Here is a 19294-nt window from a genome sequence, read left to right as displayed (position 1 = left end):
TTCATTTTTTTTTTGTAGCCTGCGTTAGCTCTCAAAATAATTTTCCGTGGATTTGACGGTTTTGGTAAATCGCGGGGTTGTTTGGACGTCTACGATCGTAGAGACCAAAGTCCGGCAGAAATCTACGCGTAACGCACACGTCACTCCACAAATCAAACAAACCACCCGTCTATTAAGTTTCCCCGATTATTCCCCTACAAAAATGCGAGGGTCTTACACAAACCATGTGTTGGACATGGCGTTGCTTGTGCTTATCGGACATTACTTGGTAACGGCGCCGTTTTCCAAGGTCGAGGAGTCGTTCAACATGCAAGCGATCCACGATATCACATACTATGGGGTCCTTGATACTGCCAAATTCGACCATTCTGCCTTCCCGGGGGTGGTTCCTCGAACGTTTCTTACTGCGTTGGTTGTTAGTTTCCCCACCTTCCTCTACAAGACTCTTGTCAGGCCGTTTGTGGAACACACTGGTGCTCTGCTCGACATCCAGATGGCGGCAAGAGCGCTCATTGGCCTTGCCAATGCGGGGTCCATGATTTTCTTCAAGAATGCGGTGAAAGATGCAACCTCAAAGGGTACCTGGGCTAATTGGTACAGTATTCTCCAGTACTGTCAATTTCATGTGCTCTTCTATGCGTCCAGAACCCTCCCTAACTTCATGGCATTACCAGTGACAAACGTGGCGTTCGCCCTCCTTGCAAAGGGGAACTACACCAGCTGTTTGCACCTCCTCTCTTTCTGCGGAATAGTGTTCAGGGCTGAAATTGGGTTGTTAGCCGTGGCAACGTTTGTCACGGTGACCCTTTTCGTCCCCGCCAAGGACAACGGCTTTATCGCCACCACTGCTCTCCAGGTAATGAGTATGGTATTTGGGGTCTTGGTTGGTGCCGTCACTTCTTTACTTGTGGACTCTTACTTTTGGGGATACTGGACCATCCCTGAGTTGCAGTCAGTGTACTTCAACTTGGTGGAGGGAAAGTCTGAGTTGTGGGGTGTTGAGCCTTTCTGGGCATATTTCACCAAATATATCCCAAACATCTTTACCGTGCCCGTGGTTTTGTTGCTTCTACTTCCAGGCTTCTTCTATAAACCCGAGACTGCGCGCAAGACCCCTCATTTGTTCAAGATCTTTCTCACCATTTCTGTACTCTACGTGCTTGGAATCTCCTTCCAGCCGCACAAAGAGTGGCGATTTATCGTCTACGTCATCCCCTTGCTTACAGCTGTCGGTGCCAACGGTGCCTATGGCTTTACAGCCTCCCAAACCCTAATGAAAAAATTTCTCAGCTTATTTATCGTGGCTTTAGCAGTTGCAAACTTGGGCGGCTCTTTGCTTGCGGGATACATCTCCTCGATCAACTACCCTGGTGGGGTAGCGCTTCAGAAGTTTAACACGCACATTATCCAAAAGATGAACACAGATAATCGTCATGAATTAGCCCAACACAGTGAAGCAAATCCGGCGGTTGTGCACTTTGACGTCTACACTGCCATGACAGGAGCCTCATTATTCGGGCAGATACACGACGTCACCGTTGTCTATGACAAATCTGAGACCTCCGATGACTTGTTTGTCCGCTGGCCAACCTTCGACTACCTCATCATGGAGGCGCCGCTAGAGACATCAGGGCTTTTGACTAAGGACACCTGGAGACAGGTTGACTCCGTCTGGGGATATAGTCACACCAGTGTTTTGCCAATCTTACAGGAGATCATAAGTTGGGGCGATAACAAGCGCATTCCCGTGGCAGAGTTGTGGGAGAGTGCCCAGCGATGGGAAAGTTGGGTATCGCTCTTGGAGAGCATTGTAGTGCAAAAAGAGCTTGTGTTTATCTATGAGCGTACCCAGGAGGATGAATTCGGGGTAGCAGAGCGGGCTCAGCACTTGAAGATGATCAAAGAAACGCTTGATAAGGCCCAAGCGGTGGATGTGTGAGGACCGAGTTACAGTCTAATGTGGTTTAACATATTGCGGTACTGGTAATCTGGGATAATTACTGTATAGTATAAGAGTGCGGTGGTATGGATCGTGGTCATTCCCTCCGTGCCATAAGCACCGTTTGAATTGACCCTTACCCTTCTCGGACGGATTACACTAAAATCTGACAAATAGTTGAATTATTTTTATGCCTTACTCTCTGTGATACGTCCTCGCACAATCCTTAATATAACAATCACAAAGTAACACCATATTGCCGAATATTAAATCCTTCTGATTAGCCTCCGGTTTATCTCCACTCTGCATCCTGCACCCTGCGGCATCGCCCGCCGCACAAAAATTTAATTTTCCTTTCACGGTGAAAAGTTTTTTGTACATAAAAATACAGTACACTATCTCAGCATCCCATTATAGCCCACACAACACAATATGGCGAAGAGATCCCAAGCTAAGAAGGTCACTCCTAAGATGGACGATTTTGTCTTGACCATCTCCGACTCCGAACAGGAGGTTCCGGACTACGACTCCAGTGATGATGAGCAGATCGTGCCGGCAGCCGCCGAGGCGCTTGAGGCCGAAGCCACCGAGATCTCCTCCAAGAAGAACGCCAAGGTGAAGAAGGCAATTCAGGCCAAGAAGGCCAAGAAGGCCCAGAAGACTGAGGTTGTCAACGCAGAAGACGAAGTTGACGAGAACTTGAACCCAGACTTCCAGTTCAGTTTGGACGGTTTCGAGACGACCGACAACTTTGAGGGCTGGGACTTTGGTGATGAGGAAGTTAAGGATAGCAATGGTAATGTTATCAAGAAGGATGTTGACTTGGACAGTATTTTGAGAAGAAAGGGTGGTTTAGGTCAATTGGTTGGTGGTCAGACCTCTGACATTGAAGAGGAGGAGGAAGCAGACGATGAAGATTTAGCCATGGATGGGTTTGGTATGGGTGCCAAGCCCGAGGAATCTGAAGAAGATGAAGATGAAGATGAAGAGGAAGAGGAAGAAGAAGAAGAGGAGGTTACTGAATTAAAGTCCAGTGATGTCTCGGGAAAGATTACAGTCGAACAGGAAGACTCAGCAGAGCAATTAGCAGAGTTTTTTTCCGCAGAATCTGAAACCTTTACTGCGACCCAGAAGCAAACTCACACCACCTTCAACACCTTAAACCTCTCGCGCCCATTGTTGCGTGGTCTCTCCCAGTTAGGCTATACCACTCCATCCCCTATTCAGTCTGCCACCATCCCGATGGCCATGTCTGGTAAGGACATTGTTGCTGGGGCAGTGACTGGTTCGGGTAAAACCGCTGCCTTCATGATCCCGATCATCGAGAGATTGTTGTACAAGCCGGCCAAGATTGCATCCACGCGTGTCATCGTGTTAACCCCTACCCGTGAGTTAGCGATCCAAATTTCCGATGTCGGAAAGAGAATCGGGCAGTTTGTCAACGGGTTGTCCTTCGGTTTGGCCGTCGGTGGTTTGAACTTGCGCCAGCAGGAATTAAACTTGAAGAGCAGGCCCGATATTGTCGTTGCGACCCCGGGTAGATTCATCGATCACATTCGCAACTCGCCATCCTTCTCCGTTGATGCAGTTGAGGTGCTCGTCATCGATGAGGCCGATAGAATGTTGGAGGAAGGTTTCGCAAAGGAATTAACCGAGATCTTGCAGTTGTTGCCGGGAAAGAGACAGACCTTGTTGTACTCTGCCACGATGAACTCCAAGATCAACTCCATGATCCAGTTGTCGCTTAGATCGCCTGTCAGAATCATGTTGAACCCGCCAAAGCAAGCCGCCACCGGCTTGGTCCAGGAGTTCATCAGAATCCGTAAGAGAGAAAACTTGAAGCCATCTGTGCTTTTCAGTGTCTTGAAGAAGATCGACCATCAGCAACAGCACCGTATCGTTGTTTTTGTGGCCCGTAAGGAAATGTGCCACAAGTTGCGTATCATTCTTGGGTTGTTGGGTATGAAGGTTTCTGAGTTGCATGGTGGGTTGACCCAGCAGCAGCGTTTACAGTCTGTTACTGACTTCAAGAACTTGGTTGTTCCAATTTTGATCTGTACCGATTTGGCCTCCAGAGGTTTGGATATTCCGAAGATCGAGTATGTTGTCAACTTTGACATGCCGAAATCTTATGAAATCTACTTGCACAGAGTCGGGAGAACCGCGCGTGCCGGACGAAACGGTAAGTCCATCTCGCTCGTGGGCGAGTCTTCCCTCGACAGAAGTATCGTCAAGGAGGCAATCAAGGGGGTGGAGACCCAGAACGGTGGTAAGGCGGTCGGTAGAAACATTGACTGGAAGGAGGTTGAATCCTTGTTCAAGGTCATTGCCGACAAGGGTGATATTGTGGAGGAGGTTTTGGAGGAAGAAAAGAGCGAAAAGGAGTTGTTGATTGCGGAAATGGAGTTGACCAAATCGGAAAACATCATGAAGTACAAGAAGGAAATCGCCGCCAGACCAAGAAGAACCTGGTTCGAAACCGCCCAGGAAAAGAAGCAGTCGACCGTCATGGCCGCCTTGACCAAGGGCGGGAAGAAAGTCAACTCTAGAAAGAGAAAGGCCGACGAGGTCAGAAAGGAGGAGCCAGGCAGGTCCTATAAGAAGACCAAGAACGACAGGGTCACCGACCAAGACAGAAGCTTCAAGAAGCAGCTGGCCAAGTCCGTGGAGAAACAGAAGAAGAAGAAGCCAACCTACAAAAAGTAAATGTCTGGGGTATCTGTATAATAGTTAATTAATGTTATTTCAAGAATGATTAAAGTAAGGCTGAATTTTCTGGGGGGTTACAGTGTGGTAGATATAAATTCTGTATAAACCTGAGGGCCAGGTCATGAGATTCAAACTCTCGGATTTGATCTGACAAATCCATCGATCAATATAAAAACAAACAAGGTATTCATCACCCGTTCATAAAACTTCTTACATCATCAAACTGTGTGAATCTCGGTAAATCCCGCCAATTTTATCCCCATTCAACCCTAATAGCCTTCTGGAACGGATAAATTTAGAGATGGTGCCGGCCAAAGACAATAGCGCGATCTCTCTCGGGTGTGCTGGCAGATCTGCCCGCTTGCCAGTGCGCACATACCACGGATGGCTCTAACGGGACTGACCACCCGGTGCAGCCCAATCTCCAGCCAGGGACAAAACATAGACGACACGATGGAAATTAGACCATCGGCATCTGGAGTGAGTAAAGTATGGCTCAGCTCGATAACCAGAACGCCCCTATGCTCCCTAGCGTGTGCGTCTAAGACACGTTGACGACAGATCAGCACGATGGGGCCAGGATACGAGCAGCTCTCGAATCTCATGCACAAGAACCGCCAGATCTACATTTCTAGGTAATATAGTCCGGGGAGCCTCCTATCCTTGGCTTCCAAAAATCGTGCCTCTGGTTTAACTTTCGTTCATTTGGCAGCAACCTTCGATGGGGAATCTCCAGTCTGGTAGAAGCGGCCAGAGCGCCAAACAGCCCTGGTCAGCACCTGTTATATCGCAGCCACTAAACTGGTAAGCGTCTGCTAAACTAACGAGCGCAGACGCACTTCCCCACACGTGACAACCTAAGGGGTGGAATGTCGCGGCCATTTCCACCCTCCGTTCATCCTCAAGGTTCCTAGCTCTTAAACATTAATCCAATTGACAAAAAATTCCCCGGTCCATGTTCTCCTTCCAAATCTACCAGGGTGTTGGTGAGAGAATACCCAGGCGGATGCCCGCCTCGCAGCACGCAGAGGGCGGAATTAGCCGCTCCGCTTTACACAGGATACGGCTAATCCGGCGTCAAAAGTGGCCAGCGTTCATTTTTTTTTACATTGTGTAGCCACCATATATATCCGATTCCCGTTGCACTTTAAGGTCTTTGTTCGTTGAGCCGCTTTCTTCCTGAAACCTTCGTTCCTAATTAATCCATCGGTTATTGTCAGCTATTAATATCCACTAGCTACCTGCTATTAATCCCACCCCACTAATTACCTTCTAGCACACAATGAACTCGCAAAGTATCAATAATCACTTGAACCAATGTATGTATCAAGATAACTCGACGGAGTATCCGATCGCCAGAGATGAGAGTACTAGCTACATGCTAGTCTGTACACCCAGTTCATTCCTAACCTTTAGTGCGCGAGAGCAAAACGGAGTTGGGCGAGAAAACCGCGGTCGAGTACCTCAAGATCCTCAAGAAGAACCTCAGCGGGACGGACTCGCAGGAGCTCTCTAACTCGATCTACTTATTAGGCAAACTCTTGGAAAACACGTTGCCACCGACGCCGCAGCTCATCTCGTTGTTTGACGACAAGTTCGACGTGCTCGTAAACCATGCGCTGACCAAGACGGACAAGATCAAAAAGTCGATCAATATTATCTGCCTCACGGCAGCTCAGGTGTTTATCCAATCGGTGGGCAGCGACGCCAAAGCGATCTACCATTTGAACAAGCTCTTCAAGATTCTCCCGCCGTCAGACCTCATCATCGGAGCGATGGACGAAAAGTTCTTTCTCAACTTGTTCAAGTGGCTTACCAAGACGCCGCTCGACGACTCCACTTACAAGTCTATCATTATCATCGGGTTCAAGGTGCTCGACGGGCAATTACACCCACAGCCCACAAATATCTCCAAGCTGCAACCGCTCAATGCCATGTTGACCGCCATCATCCACACACCCAACTTCTTCCAGCCGTTGAACAACAAGTTGTTCAGTCAGGATCACCGTATGGTAGGCGCGCTCATTGACTTCCTCCGTTTGTGCCTCCTCCGCGCGGTCGATCATCTGTCCACCATGTTGATCAAGGTGTACTCGGACATGACGGCGGCGGGCGTGTGGGCCACGTTGTCAGAGCTCGTCGAGGATAGTGACAAGCTGACCGAGCTTCACCACCAGCTCAACAACCTCAAGATCGTGTTGGAAAAGACGATGCGCATCTTCGACAAGATCCGTTTGGACTACGACAACGACATCCACCGCCTCATCCTCAAAGACTGCCTCGAGGTGCTCAAGGAGGCGTGGGGCTCGTCCGCCGACGGGCCCACCAAGAAGGACTACGTCAACTCCGGCTTCACCGAAAAGCCCCACGAGTACATCCTTGCCAACTACACGGTGCTAAACGTGTTGGACCTTACGCAGTTCTTCCAACACTCGGACAAGACGTTCCGCAAGATTTTCTCCGAGACGCTCTTGTTCAACAATGACGATTCGCACTTTCCTCTCGCACAAGCCATCGTCGAGATCTCCTCCTTGATGTTGTCCATCTTTGACAAGAACGGCCTGGGCGACAACCTCCTTGCGTGTGCGTCGCTGATCACCAACTCGTACCGCCCGCGCTTCCACAACTTCCACGAATTTGTCTTTTCCAAGCTGTCCATCTACCACTACGCGCTCACCCAGACATTGACTTTGTACAACATTTCCAAGGCCACCGCCCTGGACTTGCGCACCATTGTGTCGCTCATCACGATTCTTTACGAGTACTGTGACGAGACCATCCTCGCGCGCGGGGGTCAGCTCTTCGTGGTTGACGAGCTCAAGCTCTTAAACGACATCACCTACGACGAGTTGCGCAAGATCCAGTTGGCTAAGTTCAAGAAACACAAGTTTGACTTGTGGAGCGGCGAGTTGGGCCAGTTCAACGAAAAGTTGTCTTCTGAGGTGTTTGACTTTGTCAGAGAGCAGCGTGTGTTGCAGTTATTGAAGGGCAGTTGGGTGTTTGTTTCAAATCCGTTGGCTAAAGCAGCGCCGCCCGCATCCTCCAGCACCATAGCCAGCTCGGTGACTGCCAGCGCGGCCTCCAAGAAGGCCCTGTACTACTACATTGCCCTCTCGCCAGACCGTAAGCTCCTCTACTACAAGACCTACGACTTTAAAACCTCTAATAAGCCGTCGCTTGACCTCAACACCCCCGGGGTCAAGGCCATCGAGTTGAAGAACGTGTACAACGTCAAGACCCGTAAGATCGAACAGGAGTCTGGCGTGCCAATGGCCTCACCTCACTTGATCAACATTATCAGTCGGACGTCCTACGAGTTGATCAGCTTGTGGGGTCGTACAGCAACGGTGGCATCTTCTGGGGCTTCGGTGATGACCACGGGTACGGCTGGCTCCGGTGTCAAGCAGGAGAAGTTGTTGTTTGAGTTCTACGTTGACACAAAAGAGTCTTCTTTTGTGTGGGTGGATGGCTTGCGGGTGTTGTGCACGGCCGGTGGCGTCACTGCCGGTGGTCACAGCTCCACCGCCGCCTCCACCGCCAACTCCGTGCGCAACTCTGTCATTGCAGGTATCAGCACCTACTCCGTGCCCGACACCGCCAACGAGTTATCGGAAGACACCGCCAACCAGATCTCCATGTTGGAGGACTTGCGCAAGAACATCCAGTTATTGCAGTTGAATGACGACGATTTACCTGAGAGCGTGAGCGCCAAGCCGTTGGATGACGATGTATACGACTTGGACGAGTTGATGGCCTTGCAGAAGGCGGGGTATTTCTACAGTTAGTGTATTTTATAAAAGTGTTTTTTTTTAAAAAAAAGTGTAGCTGAGTACAGCGAAGGAGAGGAAATGAAGGACTGTGGAAGGATAAGTAGATTTATGGATTGAGTAGGTGGAGGGAAGCTAAACTGGTTATGGATAATGTAGGGATGAAATTTCTGGTGAAATATTCTGCCTCAAACCTGTAGAATCGTTTAAATAGGGTATTTATCTGCGAGGAGTGGGGTATATGGATGTTCATTAGGTGTTTATAAACCTGCGATAGTGTAGTAAGCGTGTAGCTGTCACGTGATAGGGGTCAATATTCTATATAAGGAGGTCGATCCCTCCCTCCTTTATCCTATATACATTATAGAGGTAACCAGTATTACTTATTACTATAAGTAGATATTCTACCCTTGAGGTAGAGATATACCACAGATAGCCCATTTTAAATCCAGCGGGGGTGGGTGCACGCAACGAGTTTGATGATATTTCCCTCTCATTAAATCTACACTCCGAATCTCTTCCTCAATTCAAGTCATTCCAAAACCACACATCTTTAAACTCAAACTATTACCCTTTTGTTGGGCTGCCAATACGTTACGCCCGTATCATGGATATAACTCTGGCCTCTTATTTTTCCGCATTGGGACAGCGTCTGCCAATCTGCCGGATACGTTGCTATCAGTCATGACGCATGTGGCATACTTTCAACGCCTTCGATACCTGAACCCTTCTCACCCCTATAGACAAATACCAGTCCTTACTACTACACATGGACTTTAGCATCTTTACAAATGGCACGGTGCCTCAGAGCGATGCCCAGTGCGAGCTTCTAGGCCCTACATCCCTCATCATCCAATCGCTTATGGCGGTTGCCTCCCTCTCCACTTTGGTCATCAAACGCCAATACGAGACGCCCCGAAGGCCATGGCTTATCTGGTGGTTTGATATCCTGAAACAGTTGTGTGGGTCCTGCTTGGTCCATTTTGTGAATCTCTTTGGCAGCGTTTTCCACGACCCAGACACCCCTATATCTGTAAGACTGGTTCTCTTTGAAGGGCGAAAGAAAAAGTCCCGGGGAAAACCGGTTTCAGGTCCGGTTGCCGGGGATGATGATCCCTGTGATTGGTACTTTCTCAACACACTCTTTGACACAACGGTGGGGGTGTTTGTTCTCTACCAAACATTGAAGCTCATCTACTATCTCTTATACCGGTATCTACCGCAAGAGCAGCACGCGTCCATAACCTCGGGACAGTACGGCTCTCCCAAGCCGAGGTTCTCGTGGTACATGAAACAGTTGTCTGTCTACTGCTCCGCGGTGCTCATGACCAAGTTCAGCATTTTCAGCATGTTGCTTGTGTTTCCCGGGTTGATCGAGTTCTTTCTGCTCTGGTGCTTATGGTGGCTAGACGGGCTTTCAGGCGATGTGCGTGTGTTCTTTGTGATCTTGGTATTTCCTATGATCATGAACGGTATAGGATACATCATTGTGGACAACATGATTTCCAGCAAGTTTTATCCAGAGGAGGATGAGGAGCGCCGTGACGGAACCGCTAGAGAGACCCGTGCGTTGCTAAGAGATAAGAGCAGGTCAGCGCTGACAACTGTGTATGGGTCCGTGTCTCCAAATTGGAGTGGGGAGGGAGATACTTTTACAAGCAATTTATGATCCTGCAAAGCACCTTGGAATTGAATTCAGGCAGCAATCTGAAAATCCCCGGCACTTTCCTAATAGAGTCTGCCACGGCAGGGAATGAAAGTACCCAGGTGGGATTTATTGCGAATGGTTGAAGATGGCCATAAGGCACATCTTAGTATACGAGCAGGGGCAGATATCGAATAGCCAAATAATGGTTTCTCTATATTTAGAGCATAAGGCTAGAAAATCCACCTTATCTGAGCCATATAATGGGTTGCATCTTGTAAAGGATTGTCAATTGGCTACGTACTCTTACATACAGCTCTCGGTGCCCTTTCAGATGGGGAGATTATCGGGAAACCTTGCCCTGTGAAGCTCGTCGTACTATTTTTCAAGCACCTGGTTTTAAGCTAGAGATTGAATTTAACTTTAAACCTTACATTAACTATTTCCAAGACCAGGAAGTCCAGCTTCGAGCTTTTTTTTTATACACAAATCCTCTCACTCTCGGATTTTACCAATATACGATTGAATGTTTATACACTTTTGAGTATGCTTGAGCCTGTGATTATTGTTGCGAGGTGGTAACTACACCCATTTCAATGTCTGGTTGGCGCGGGGTCTTGGCGGGGGTGTCGAGCAATCCGTCAAAGAAGCCCTCGCGTACTTCGGACCAGCGGCTCAATAGCACGCTTGCCAAGATCATTGCGCCACAGCTGACAAGCTCCCAGATCCACCACTCAGTGTCTGTCCAGAGCGAGGGGAAAGTGCCCAAGTAAAACCAATCAACGAGCACATTGATGATGTGCAAGGATAAGGCCAAGTCCCAGACGATCTTCGAGCGCGACTGGAGAATGAGTGACATGAAACACACCGTGAGCACGTCTATGAGACACCAGCAGCCGATGAGTGTGAGCGTGCGGGTGTTTGAGATCGAACGGAGGATCACTGACGGTGCAAGGATCCATTCCACGGAAAACGCCGGGTCGGCCCCCACCCAGCCCAGGAGAAGCGCTACCATGCCAATGAGAAGGAAAGCAGTGGTGTAGTAGAAGAGCTGGATTGCGAGAACCTGAAGTACAAGGCGGAGCGGCATCGTGGGGGCATCCCCGTTGGGGCTACTTAGCGCTTGGTACGATGCTGTGTGGGTGAGGCTGTGCTTTAGCGACTGCGGCAACCGAAGAAGATTGCGTAAGTTGAACATTAAAGGGTAGGTATGACAAATGGAATAGGTTGTGAAAGACTGATATTAGGTTAGATCGAGAATGGAGAATTCATGTTAAACGACGAGTGTGATTGTAGACTAACGGGTGGTGGATCGAGTACCAGATCGATGTATTGGTAACGTGGCCGCACTTTCGGCGTGTGTCTACCGCTCTGCCCAGCAGACCAACAAGGCCGAGGAGATGGCTATCTCATGTCATTGATTTATATTGGAGCAGGCCAAAAACACTCCATTCAGGTAATTTTTAGTTTATTTTATTTTATCCAGTAGCATAGATCCTTTCGTCTGAGGATTAAGCGTCGAAAGCAAGTATCGTTGATCTGCCGGTAGCTATCTCGCTTATCTTTTTTCAGTCTCTTGATGTTATTCTCATCCAGCCTCCACGCCTGATAACCACTTTACACAAAGCTAGAGCATTACTTTTTTTTTTTTTTTTTTTTTGGGGGGGGGGGAGGGGGGTTTCTAGTTTTTTAACATCCTCTGTGGAATCAAATCGACATCCCACCTGATAGATTAAACCGGCAACCCTTACATGACTGCACAAGGGGGCTTGTACTATACACGTGACTTTCACGCTTTCCATGGTATACGCACACACCCGATGTTGCGATGTCAAAAAAAACTTGGATCAAAACGGCACTGGCCAGTGTCATACCACCCTTCCCCTGCTCATACCACCCTCTCCACGTGCAATGTCTTTGCCGTTCCATTCTTTTTCCACGCCGATAAAGAGCCAGCCTGGGACGCCCATCTCTAAACGGCTCCTCAAGAGCACGCCCGTTGACGCCGATTCGGAGTATGCTAGCGCCAACACGTCGTTTGCGGGGATCAAGTCGGTGCAAACGCCGCTGTTGAACCCGTTACTCAGTACGCCGCTCCGTGACCCTGCGCAGTCGCCCTATGCCCGGTCGAAGAGCGCTAAATCCCCGCTCTCGTTCGACCTGAGTGCCATGAAGAGCCCCTTCAACTTCACGCAGTTTGCCAAGGTGTCACCGTTTGTGTCTGAAAACCAGCGGAGCTCTCCTGTGACCCCAAAACGCACCGTTCTCAGTGGAGTCAAGTCATCAGCCTTTACCAGCAGTTTTAGCCGCGCTAAGTCGCCGGTTCATTCTCTGTCACTCCCCCGTCAGTCGCAGCTTCAGTCGCCGCCGGTCTCGCGGGAGACCGTCCCAGTGATGCTCTTCCCCACCTCTGCATTATATCTGGAAGCACCGCTCGATTCCCTTCCACTGTCGGCACTAGAAGACAACTTACCCACCGGCGAGTGGTCGCATCCGTTGATGGCGGAAGTGCAGCACAACCTCGTGAACAAGGAGATGGCGGGCCGCAAGCTTGTGGTCAACGTGCTCCTCGTCATGGCAGTGCACCTTCTTACAAAGGTTGCGAGCTTGCGCCCCATCCAGGAGTTCATCTACCACTCGCGAGTCGACTCTGAGCTCCTCGAAGCGGGTACAGCATTGTGCCAGTACGCATACTGGGCGCTTGTCGGATTGTTCTGCTACAATATTATCAGTTGCGCGGTTGTGGTACTTCAGAAACAGGCTCCCAACCCCAAAATTACCGACCTTACCGAGAAGCAGAGACGATTGATGGGGTTGGAAGCCGCAGGGGTGGATAGTGAGACTACGTTTGACGTCAAGGCTGCAGCCAAGCCAAAGTACCAGAGACACCTGTCGTTTCTGTACAGCGACCGTGCGAAGAGCGTGGTGCCGGCCACATCCTTCTCCACCTCCAAGATCAGAGGCACTACCTCGTTGATGGTGGGCGCCGGCAAGATTCAATCGCGCCGCGGGAGCTTGGTTGGTCAGCCCCCTCTCCCGAAGGTGGAGCTAGAGGTGCAATCCCTCAGCCCAAGTGATCGTAAGTCTGCGAGGGTGGACGAGGAGCACTTGAAATCAAAGTTTATGAAGCGTTTCAGCATCAACATTGTGGACGAGGAGGATAGTGAAGCCGAGGAATTGGCGAACAAAAGCAGCGCCCAAAGAAGCATTTTTTCCTAGAATGTATAGTTGATTTTAATGCATAACGTTAAGAAACGGTGCGAGTTTCTGTTGTAGAAAATGGGGGGTGTGAACATGTAATGTCTATCGCATTTACAGGTTCAGTTATAAATTATGGATCATACATTATAAACCTAATTATAAATTATGAATCGTGGTTCATACATTTTCATATACACAGATTAAACAAAAAAAGATATCTACAACTTAAGACGCTCCAAGTTGGAGATGGTAGCTTCCAATGTTTCGATGTCAGCGACGGTAGCTTCGAGACGGGTCTGGTTTAACTCCTTGGCGGAATCAGAGGCCTTTTCAGCATAGTCCTTACCGTTGATAGTCTTGACAATGGCTTCCTTAGCCTTGGCGGCTTTGGCCAACTTACTCTGAATCTTGGCGATCTCGGCACCGATGTCGACCTGGCCCTTGACCAAAACGTGGACGCTGCACTCTGGAGTAACGGATTGCAAGGCACAGCCCTCTGGAACCTGGGAGGCATCTTTGACAACGGTAATGTGCTCGACGGCCTTAATCAAAGAGACAATGGAGTCCTGCTGCTTGGAGGCGACAGTGTAGATCTCGCTGGTGGTGGCCTCCACAAAGATCTGACCGTTCTTCAAAATGTTGTATTGGGACAACAAGGATCTAGCACCCTTGGTGATTTCCAACACCATCTCATAAGACTTGTAAGCCTCGGAGTCATCCATGGAGGCGCTGTACACTGGGTAAGCAGCCGTGACGATGGTCTCGGAAGTCTCCGAAGCGCGCTTTGGCAATCTCTGCCACATCTCTTCGGTGAGGAACGGCATGAATGGGTGGATCAATCTCAACGCACCGTCGGTACAGGTGTACAAGGTGTCACGGGCAGACTTCTTCTGCTCCTCGGAACCCTCCAAGATCAAGTACTTGGAGTTTTCGATGTAGACGTCACACAAGTCGTACCAGAAGTCGTAGATGGCGGTGGTGGAAGTGAGGAAGTCACGCGCATCCAACGCGTCGTTGACAGACTTGCTGGTCATGTTCAACTTGTGCAAGATCCACTTTTCAACCAAAGACTCCTTGCCGGTCAAGCCCTTGGCAGCCGGTGGCACGTAGTCGTCGCCAAGACGCATCAACGCAAACTTGGTAGCCTGGTAGATCTTGTTACAGAACTTACGGTAGCCTTCGACACGCATAATGTCCAAGTTGATATCTCTGCCACCGGTAGTGTAGGCACACAAGGCGAATCTCAAGGCGTCAGTACCGCACTCTGGAATACCGTTTGGATATGATTGCTTCTGGCCCTCCTCGGCCCTGATAAGCTCGCTTGGGTCCAAGTTACCGCCCTTCAACTTGTCGTGCAACTGCTGCAACGGAATCCCGGCAATAACATCCAAAGGATCCACAACGTTGCCCAAAGACTTGGACATTTTTCTGCCCTGGGCATCTCTGACCAATGAATGGCAGAAGACCTCTTTGAAAGGAATCTCGCCGGTCAACTTCAAACTCAACAAGATCATACGGGAAACCCAGAAGAATAAAATATCCCAACCGGTCTCCAACATGGACAACGGGTAGAAGCGCTTAAAGTCTTCGGCCTGGGTGTTAGGCCAGCCGACAGTGGTGAACGGCCACAACCCGGAGGAGAACCAGGTGTCCAACACATCCTCATCCTGTTCCAAGGTGAACTTCTTGCCCGCGAACTTGATGTTGGCCTTCTGTTGGGCTTCCTCCAACGATCTACCAGCGACCCAGTAGTTGTTGTCCAAAGAGTTGTCATCTTCTGAGCCGTCCATCTTCACAAGATAAACCGGGCATCTGTGGCCCCACCACAACTGACGGGAAATACACCAATCCTGGATGTTTTCCATCCAGTGGAAGTACTCAGACTCGGAGGACTTCGGAGTGATGGTGATGGCACCGCTTCTGACGGCCTTGATGGCTTCCTTAGCCATGTCGCTCTGAGACACCCACCACTGCGGCTTCAAGTACGGCTCGATAATGTCGCCGGATCTCGAGCAGGTCGGGATGGTCATCTCATTGTCCTGCTGTTCAACGAACAAGCCCTTGCTCTTCAAAGAGTTAATGACCTTGGCCCTGGCGTCGAATCTCTTTATGCCTTCCCATTCGCCACAGTTCTCGTTCAACAAACCGTCGTCGGTCAAGATGTTGACCACCTCGAGGCCCTGGCGCTTACCGGTGGCGTAATCGTTGTTGTCGTGGCCGGGAGTGATCTTGACAGCACCGGTACCAAACTCCATGTCAACTGCCTCCTTGTCGCAGACAATAGGGATCTTCTTGTCCAAGAATGGGTGGAAGACGAACTTTCCGTGCAAGTGCTTGTATCTGGCGTCGTCTGGGTGTACAGCCACACCGGTGTCACCGAAGATGGTTTCCGGTCTGGTGGTAGCGACAACCAACTTCTCGTCAGAGCCTTCGACCTGGTAGGCGAACGAGGTCAACACACCGAACTCGATCTTCTCATCATAGCCTGGCACGGCCAACAAAGTTCTGCCTGGAACGGTCTTGTTGTCAACCTCCAAGTTAGAGATGGCAGTGTTCAACTTGACGGACCAGTTGACCAAACGGGACGCTCTGTAGATGGTTCCGTCATCGTGGAGACGAACAAAAGCCTCGACAACGGCCTCAGAACGCGCGTCGTCCAAGGTGAACGCCTCTCTGGTCCAGTCGTAGGACGCACCAAGTTTCTTAACCTGGTTCTTGATCTTGCCATGATACTCCTCTTTCCACTCCCAGACCTTCTCAACAAACTTTTCACGACCCAAGTCGTGTCTGCTCAAGCCCTGCTTCGCCAACTGCTTCTCAACGACGGACTGGGTAGCAATACCGGCATGATCAAAGCCTGGAATGAACAACGTGGTCTTGCCCTTCATTCGGTTGTATCTAATCAAGGTGTCCTGGATGGCGATGGTCAACGCGTGTCCGATGTGCAAGGCACCGGTGACGTTTGGCGGTGGTGCTGGGATGGTGAACGCGCCCTCTGGCTTGATATCACCGGAGGCAGTGAACTCGGGGGCATGGAAACCCTGCGAATCCCACCACGAGTACCAAGAGGACTCGATGTTTTGTGGGTTGTAGGCCTTAAAGGAAGGATCTTCGAAGGGAATCAAGATCTTCTTCTCGCCTGGCTTGGTCTGGTCCACAAATTGTGGCACTGGCTCCTCGACCTTCTTTTCCTTCTTTGGCTTGGCGGTGGTGGCCGCGGCGGTCTTGGCCGCGTCCTGCTTCTTCTTTTTTGCCTCGAACTTGGCGAGCTTCTCGGCCTTTTTGAGGTCTCTTTCGATCTCTTTGGCGGTCTTCATTTTTGGCGCTTCTGGGATGTCGGACATTTTGATGCTAAAGAGTCGAGGTGTGTGAATGCGAACAGCGGTCTTATATATATTCGCTCGCAACAAAAACATAGTGGTATCAGCGTGTGGTTTTGCAAAATCCATTGACGTCAAAGAAAAAGTGCGACTGAAGCCGGGTAACGGTGCTACACTCCACCTATGACACCCAGGGATAGCGTGTCGAGTAACTGAATCTTTTACGGTATTGGAAAATATGTGTCTACGGGCCTAGTAGCTAAGCTAGATTTATTGCCACCATGAGTCATTTCATCATTGCGCGTCTTTAGACGGCTATGAAATTTGCGTCTCGAGAAGTGAGTCAGGGTCGCAAGAGCCTGTATAGAGCTTTAGGTCCGACCGGCATGGTTTGATGGACTAACAATTTAACCCACAGCTCTGGTCGGATAATAATTCAGTCGGGATCGGGAACTTGATCACGGTATGGTTTTTTTACATTGATATGTAACCATAGACTTTTTTTTTTTTAGCCAATGGAGCATGGTGAGTTATGTCGACATCCTGGGCATTTTTCGCAGTACTGCCCTATTCATACACTGCTCTGGTTATTAATTAAAAGGCTGTTTTGCCCTGAATATTTTACTCTTGCGTTTAAGACAGAAGGACTGGGTGTGAACGTCTGCGACTCCTATTTTCACCGCATCATTCAATAAGGTTTAGCATTTTCAGGCTCACCTGGTCCTTATGACTCTTTTTTTTTCTCCGGGAAATGGTTCTAGCATTAGAGTGAGTCAGTCTTAGGGTAGCTGTACTATAGTCTCTTCCATACATACAAGACGACCCTTTACACGTGTTTTGCAAACTATTAACTTTTATAGCTGTGTTTTGCTTGGCCCTAACAGTAGAAACGTAAATCCCTCCACAGATTTAATCCCCTGCAATCGCTAGCACATTTAATTACAGGGGAGTGGGAATTTAAAATCTTGGTCCGTTGATCTAAGATATCTGTAAAACTCAAACATATGAATGGTGTAACGCTGAGCAAAATAGACTGATTATAAACCATTGACCTAACATACGTCTGCTTGGATATCTCCTTGCATTAACGACTGGTATACGTTTTCTGGTTCCTATGTTTCCATCATTTTATCCATTTTACATTTGATTAATATACATACACGCCCGGTCAAACCCAAGATCCTATTTGTCGTCGCGGTGGCCATGGGCGGTTCCAATAATGTGTTTGCTCCTCTCGCTCTTGTACTTGACGGCACCCGGCTTGCTGTGTCTTCTCTGGTTGTCGACCCTCTTCTTCAACGCCTCCATCTCCACACGCTTGATCTCTCCCGCACTCTTGACGGCGATCGGAACGTGTCTGTGTCTGGCGATTCTCTTAATCTCCGGCATGTGCTTGTATCTGTCCTTCAACGCCTCGTCATACTCGAGCTTGTTGCGCTCTCTGGTAGACTTGACCAGCGATCTGGCAGACGCGTTGGATCTCCACAAACGCACATTCCCGTCGTCAGACCCGGTGAGAATATACTTGGCGTCCATGGAGAACTTTGTACAGAACACACGCTGCATTCTCTTGGTATGGTAGATGTCCCTGGAGTGTCCGTCGCGAGTCTTGAAGATACGGATGGTCTTATCGTAGGAACCGGTGACCAACTCTTCACCGGTCGGGCTGAAGTCAATGTCCATCACAGCCGCGACGTGGTCCTTGTACACGTTCAACGAGCGCGACAAGTTTCTCATGTCCCACAAGTACCCGTTGTGATCTTCGGATGCGGTTGCAAAGTTGAAGGCCTCCATCGGGTTCCAGGCGATGGCGTTGGTTCTCATCGTAGCCACCATCTTCTGTGTAGGCGTGTTGGTTCGGATGTCGTACAACACCACGGATCTGTCGGAACCAGCAGACGCAATAATGTTTGTCTCGGTCATGTTAAACTTCACAGCAGTGATGTTATCGGAGCCCCACGAGAGGTTGGTGACCGGCTTGCTGCGGCTGGCGTCCCACAACTGGATCTCTGCCCCACCGGTGACAAACATTGACTCCTTGCGATGGTGGTCGATCGACTGGAACGAGTGCTCGCCCAAGTAGGTCTTGAGCAACCCATTGGTGCCGCGCTTGTTGCTGATCTCCTGGTCATCCACCCCGCGGTAGTCGGCAGAGTTCACGGACCACAACTTGATGGTCTTATCGGCACCACACGACAACATCTGGGACTGTGGAGTAACAACTAACCCAGCAACCGTCCCGTAATGGGCCTTGAAGGAGGCAGACTCGTCGCGGATAGCCATGTCCCAGTACTTGATGACACCGTCACCGGAACCAGTGGCCACAGCGTTCAAGGTGGACAAATTCTTGGCAATACAATACACACCGTCGCGGTGGCCTTTTCCCAAATCGCCCACGAACGGCTGCGCAAACATTCTCTCCATCTTGGTCGCGGTAAGCGCTCTGGTGTACTCCCTCGCACGCTCGAACGGGTGCAATGCAGGGTTCAAGTTTCTTGGTAAAGAGGATTCCTGGGTGTTACGGATTGGGACATAGTTGTCTGCCGATCTGGAAATGGTTTTGATCTTCATGGTGGTTGAAACTGGGTCTGGGGTTGAAGGGGTGCTTACCTATTGCATTAAATTTTTAAGAGGAAAAAATTACTAGAAAAAGAAAGAAACGCGATGCGGTCAGGTGACTTGTATAAGATATATGCAGGACGGTGTGCGCCTT

The 19294-nt window shown here is 49.6% G+C and overlaps 8 protein-coding genes across 8 annotated transcripts; 4 read left to right on the top strand and 4 right to left on the bottom strand.

The window, feature by feature from the left end:
- The first annotated feature begins 34 nt into the window (after positions 1-34).
- ECM39 (dolichyl-P-Man:Man(7)GlcNAc(2)-PP-dolichol alpha-1,6-mannosyltransferase) lies at positions 35-2155 on the top strand. The gene has a single exon (XM_019132985.1). It carries the CDS (start codon positions 203-205, stop codon positions 1937-1939), a length of 1737 nt encoding a protein of 578 aa, XP_018983254.1. The 5' UTR covers positions 35-202; the 3' UTR covers positions 1940-2155.
- Positions 2156-2410: 255 nt separating this feature from the next.
- DRS1 (putative ATP-dependent RNA helicase) lies at positions 2411-4645 on the top strand (the record flags this gene model as incomplete). Its single annotated transcript, XM_019130901.1, has 2 exons — positions 2411-2494; positions 2543-4645. 2 exons carry the CDS (start codon positions 2411-2413, stop codon positions 4643-4645), a joined length of 2187 nt encoding a protein of 728 aa, XP_018983253.1.
- A 136-nt stretch (positions 4646-4781) lies between these two features.
- BABINDRAFT_95542 (uncharacterized protein) lies at positions 4782-5428 on the bottom strand. Its single transcript, XM_019132986.1, has one exon. The coding sequence runs from the start codon at positions 5251-5253 to the stop codon at positions 4918-4920; it is 336 nt and encodes a 111-aa protein (XP_018983252.1). The 5' UTR covers positions 5254-5428; the 3' UTR covers positions 4782-4917.
- Positions 5429-5930: 502 nt separating this feature from the next.
- Positions 5931-10084, top strand: LMO1 (Lmo1p; the record flags this gene model as incomplete). The annotated part of the gene is made up of 3 exons (XM_019133036.1): positions 5931-5967; positions 6065-8428; positions 9159-10084. 3 exons carry the CDS (start codon positions 5931-5933, stop codon positions 10082-10084), a joined length of 3327 nt encoding a protein of 1108 aa, XP_018983251.1.
- Positions 10085-10622: 538 nt separating this feature from the next.
- Positions 10623-11258, bottom strand: SYS1 (Sys1p; the record flags this gene model as incomplete). Its single annotated transcript, XM_019131991.1, has 1 exon — positions 10623-11258. One exon carries the CDS (start codon positions 11256-11258, stop codon positions 10623-10625), a length of 636 nt encoding a protein of 211 aa, XP_018983250.1.
- A 692-nt stretch (positions 11259-11950) lies between these two features.
- On the top strand, positions 11951-13322 carry BABINDRAFT_163288 (uncharacterized protein). Its single transcript, XM_019129824.1, has one exon. It carries the CDS (start codon positions 11972-11974, stop codon positions 13277-13279), a length of 1308 nt encoding a protein of 435 aa, XP_018983249.1. The 5' UTR covers positions 11951-11971; the 3' UTR covers positions 13280-13322.
- A 157-nt stretch (positions 13323-13479) lies between these two features.
- VAS1 (valine--tRNA ligase) lies at positions 13480-16593 on the bottom strand (the record flags this gene model as incomplete). Its single annotated transcript, XM_019132485.1, has 1 exon — positions 13480-16593. Exon 1 carries the CDS (start codon positions 16576-16578, stop codon positions 13480-13482), a length of 3099 nt encoding a protein of 1032 aa, XP_018983248.1. The 5' UTR covers positions 16579-16593.
- Positions 16594-17763: 1170 nt separating this feature from the next.
- On the bottom strand, positions 17764-19152 carry SOF1 (rRNA-processing protein; the record flags this gene model as incomplete). Its single annotated transcript, XM_019131981.1, has 1 exon — positions 17764-19152. The coding sequence occupies one exon, from the start codon at positions 19150-19152 to the stop codon at positions 17764-17766; it is 1389 nt and encodes a 462-aa protein (XP_018983247.1).
- Positions 19153-19294: the final 142 nt, after the last annotated feature.

The sequence above is a fragment of the Babjeviella inositovora genome, assembly GCF_001661335.1.
Source record: "Babjeviella inositovora NRRL Y-12698 unplaced genomic scaffold BABINscaffold_13, whole genome shotgun sequence".
NCBI classification, from domain to species: Eukaryota; Fungi; Ascomycota; class Pichiomycetes; order Serinales; genus Babjeviella; species Babjeviella inositovora.
Note: the sequence above shows the minus strand (reverse complement) of the source record. Positions and strands in the feature narration are given on the sequence as shown.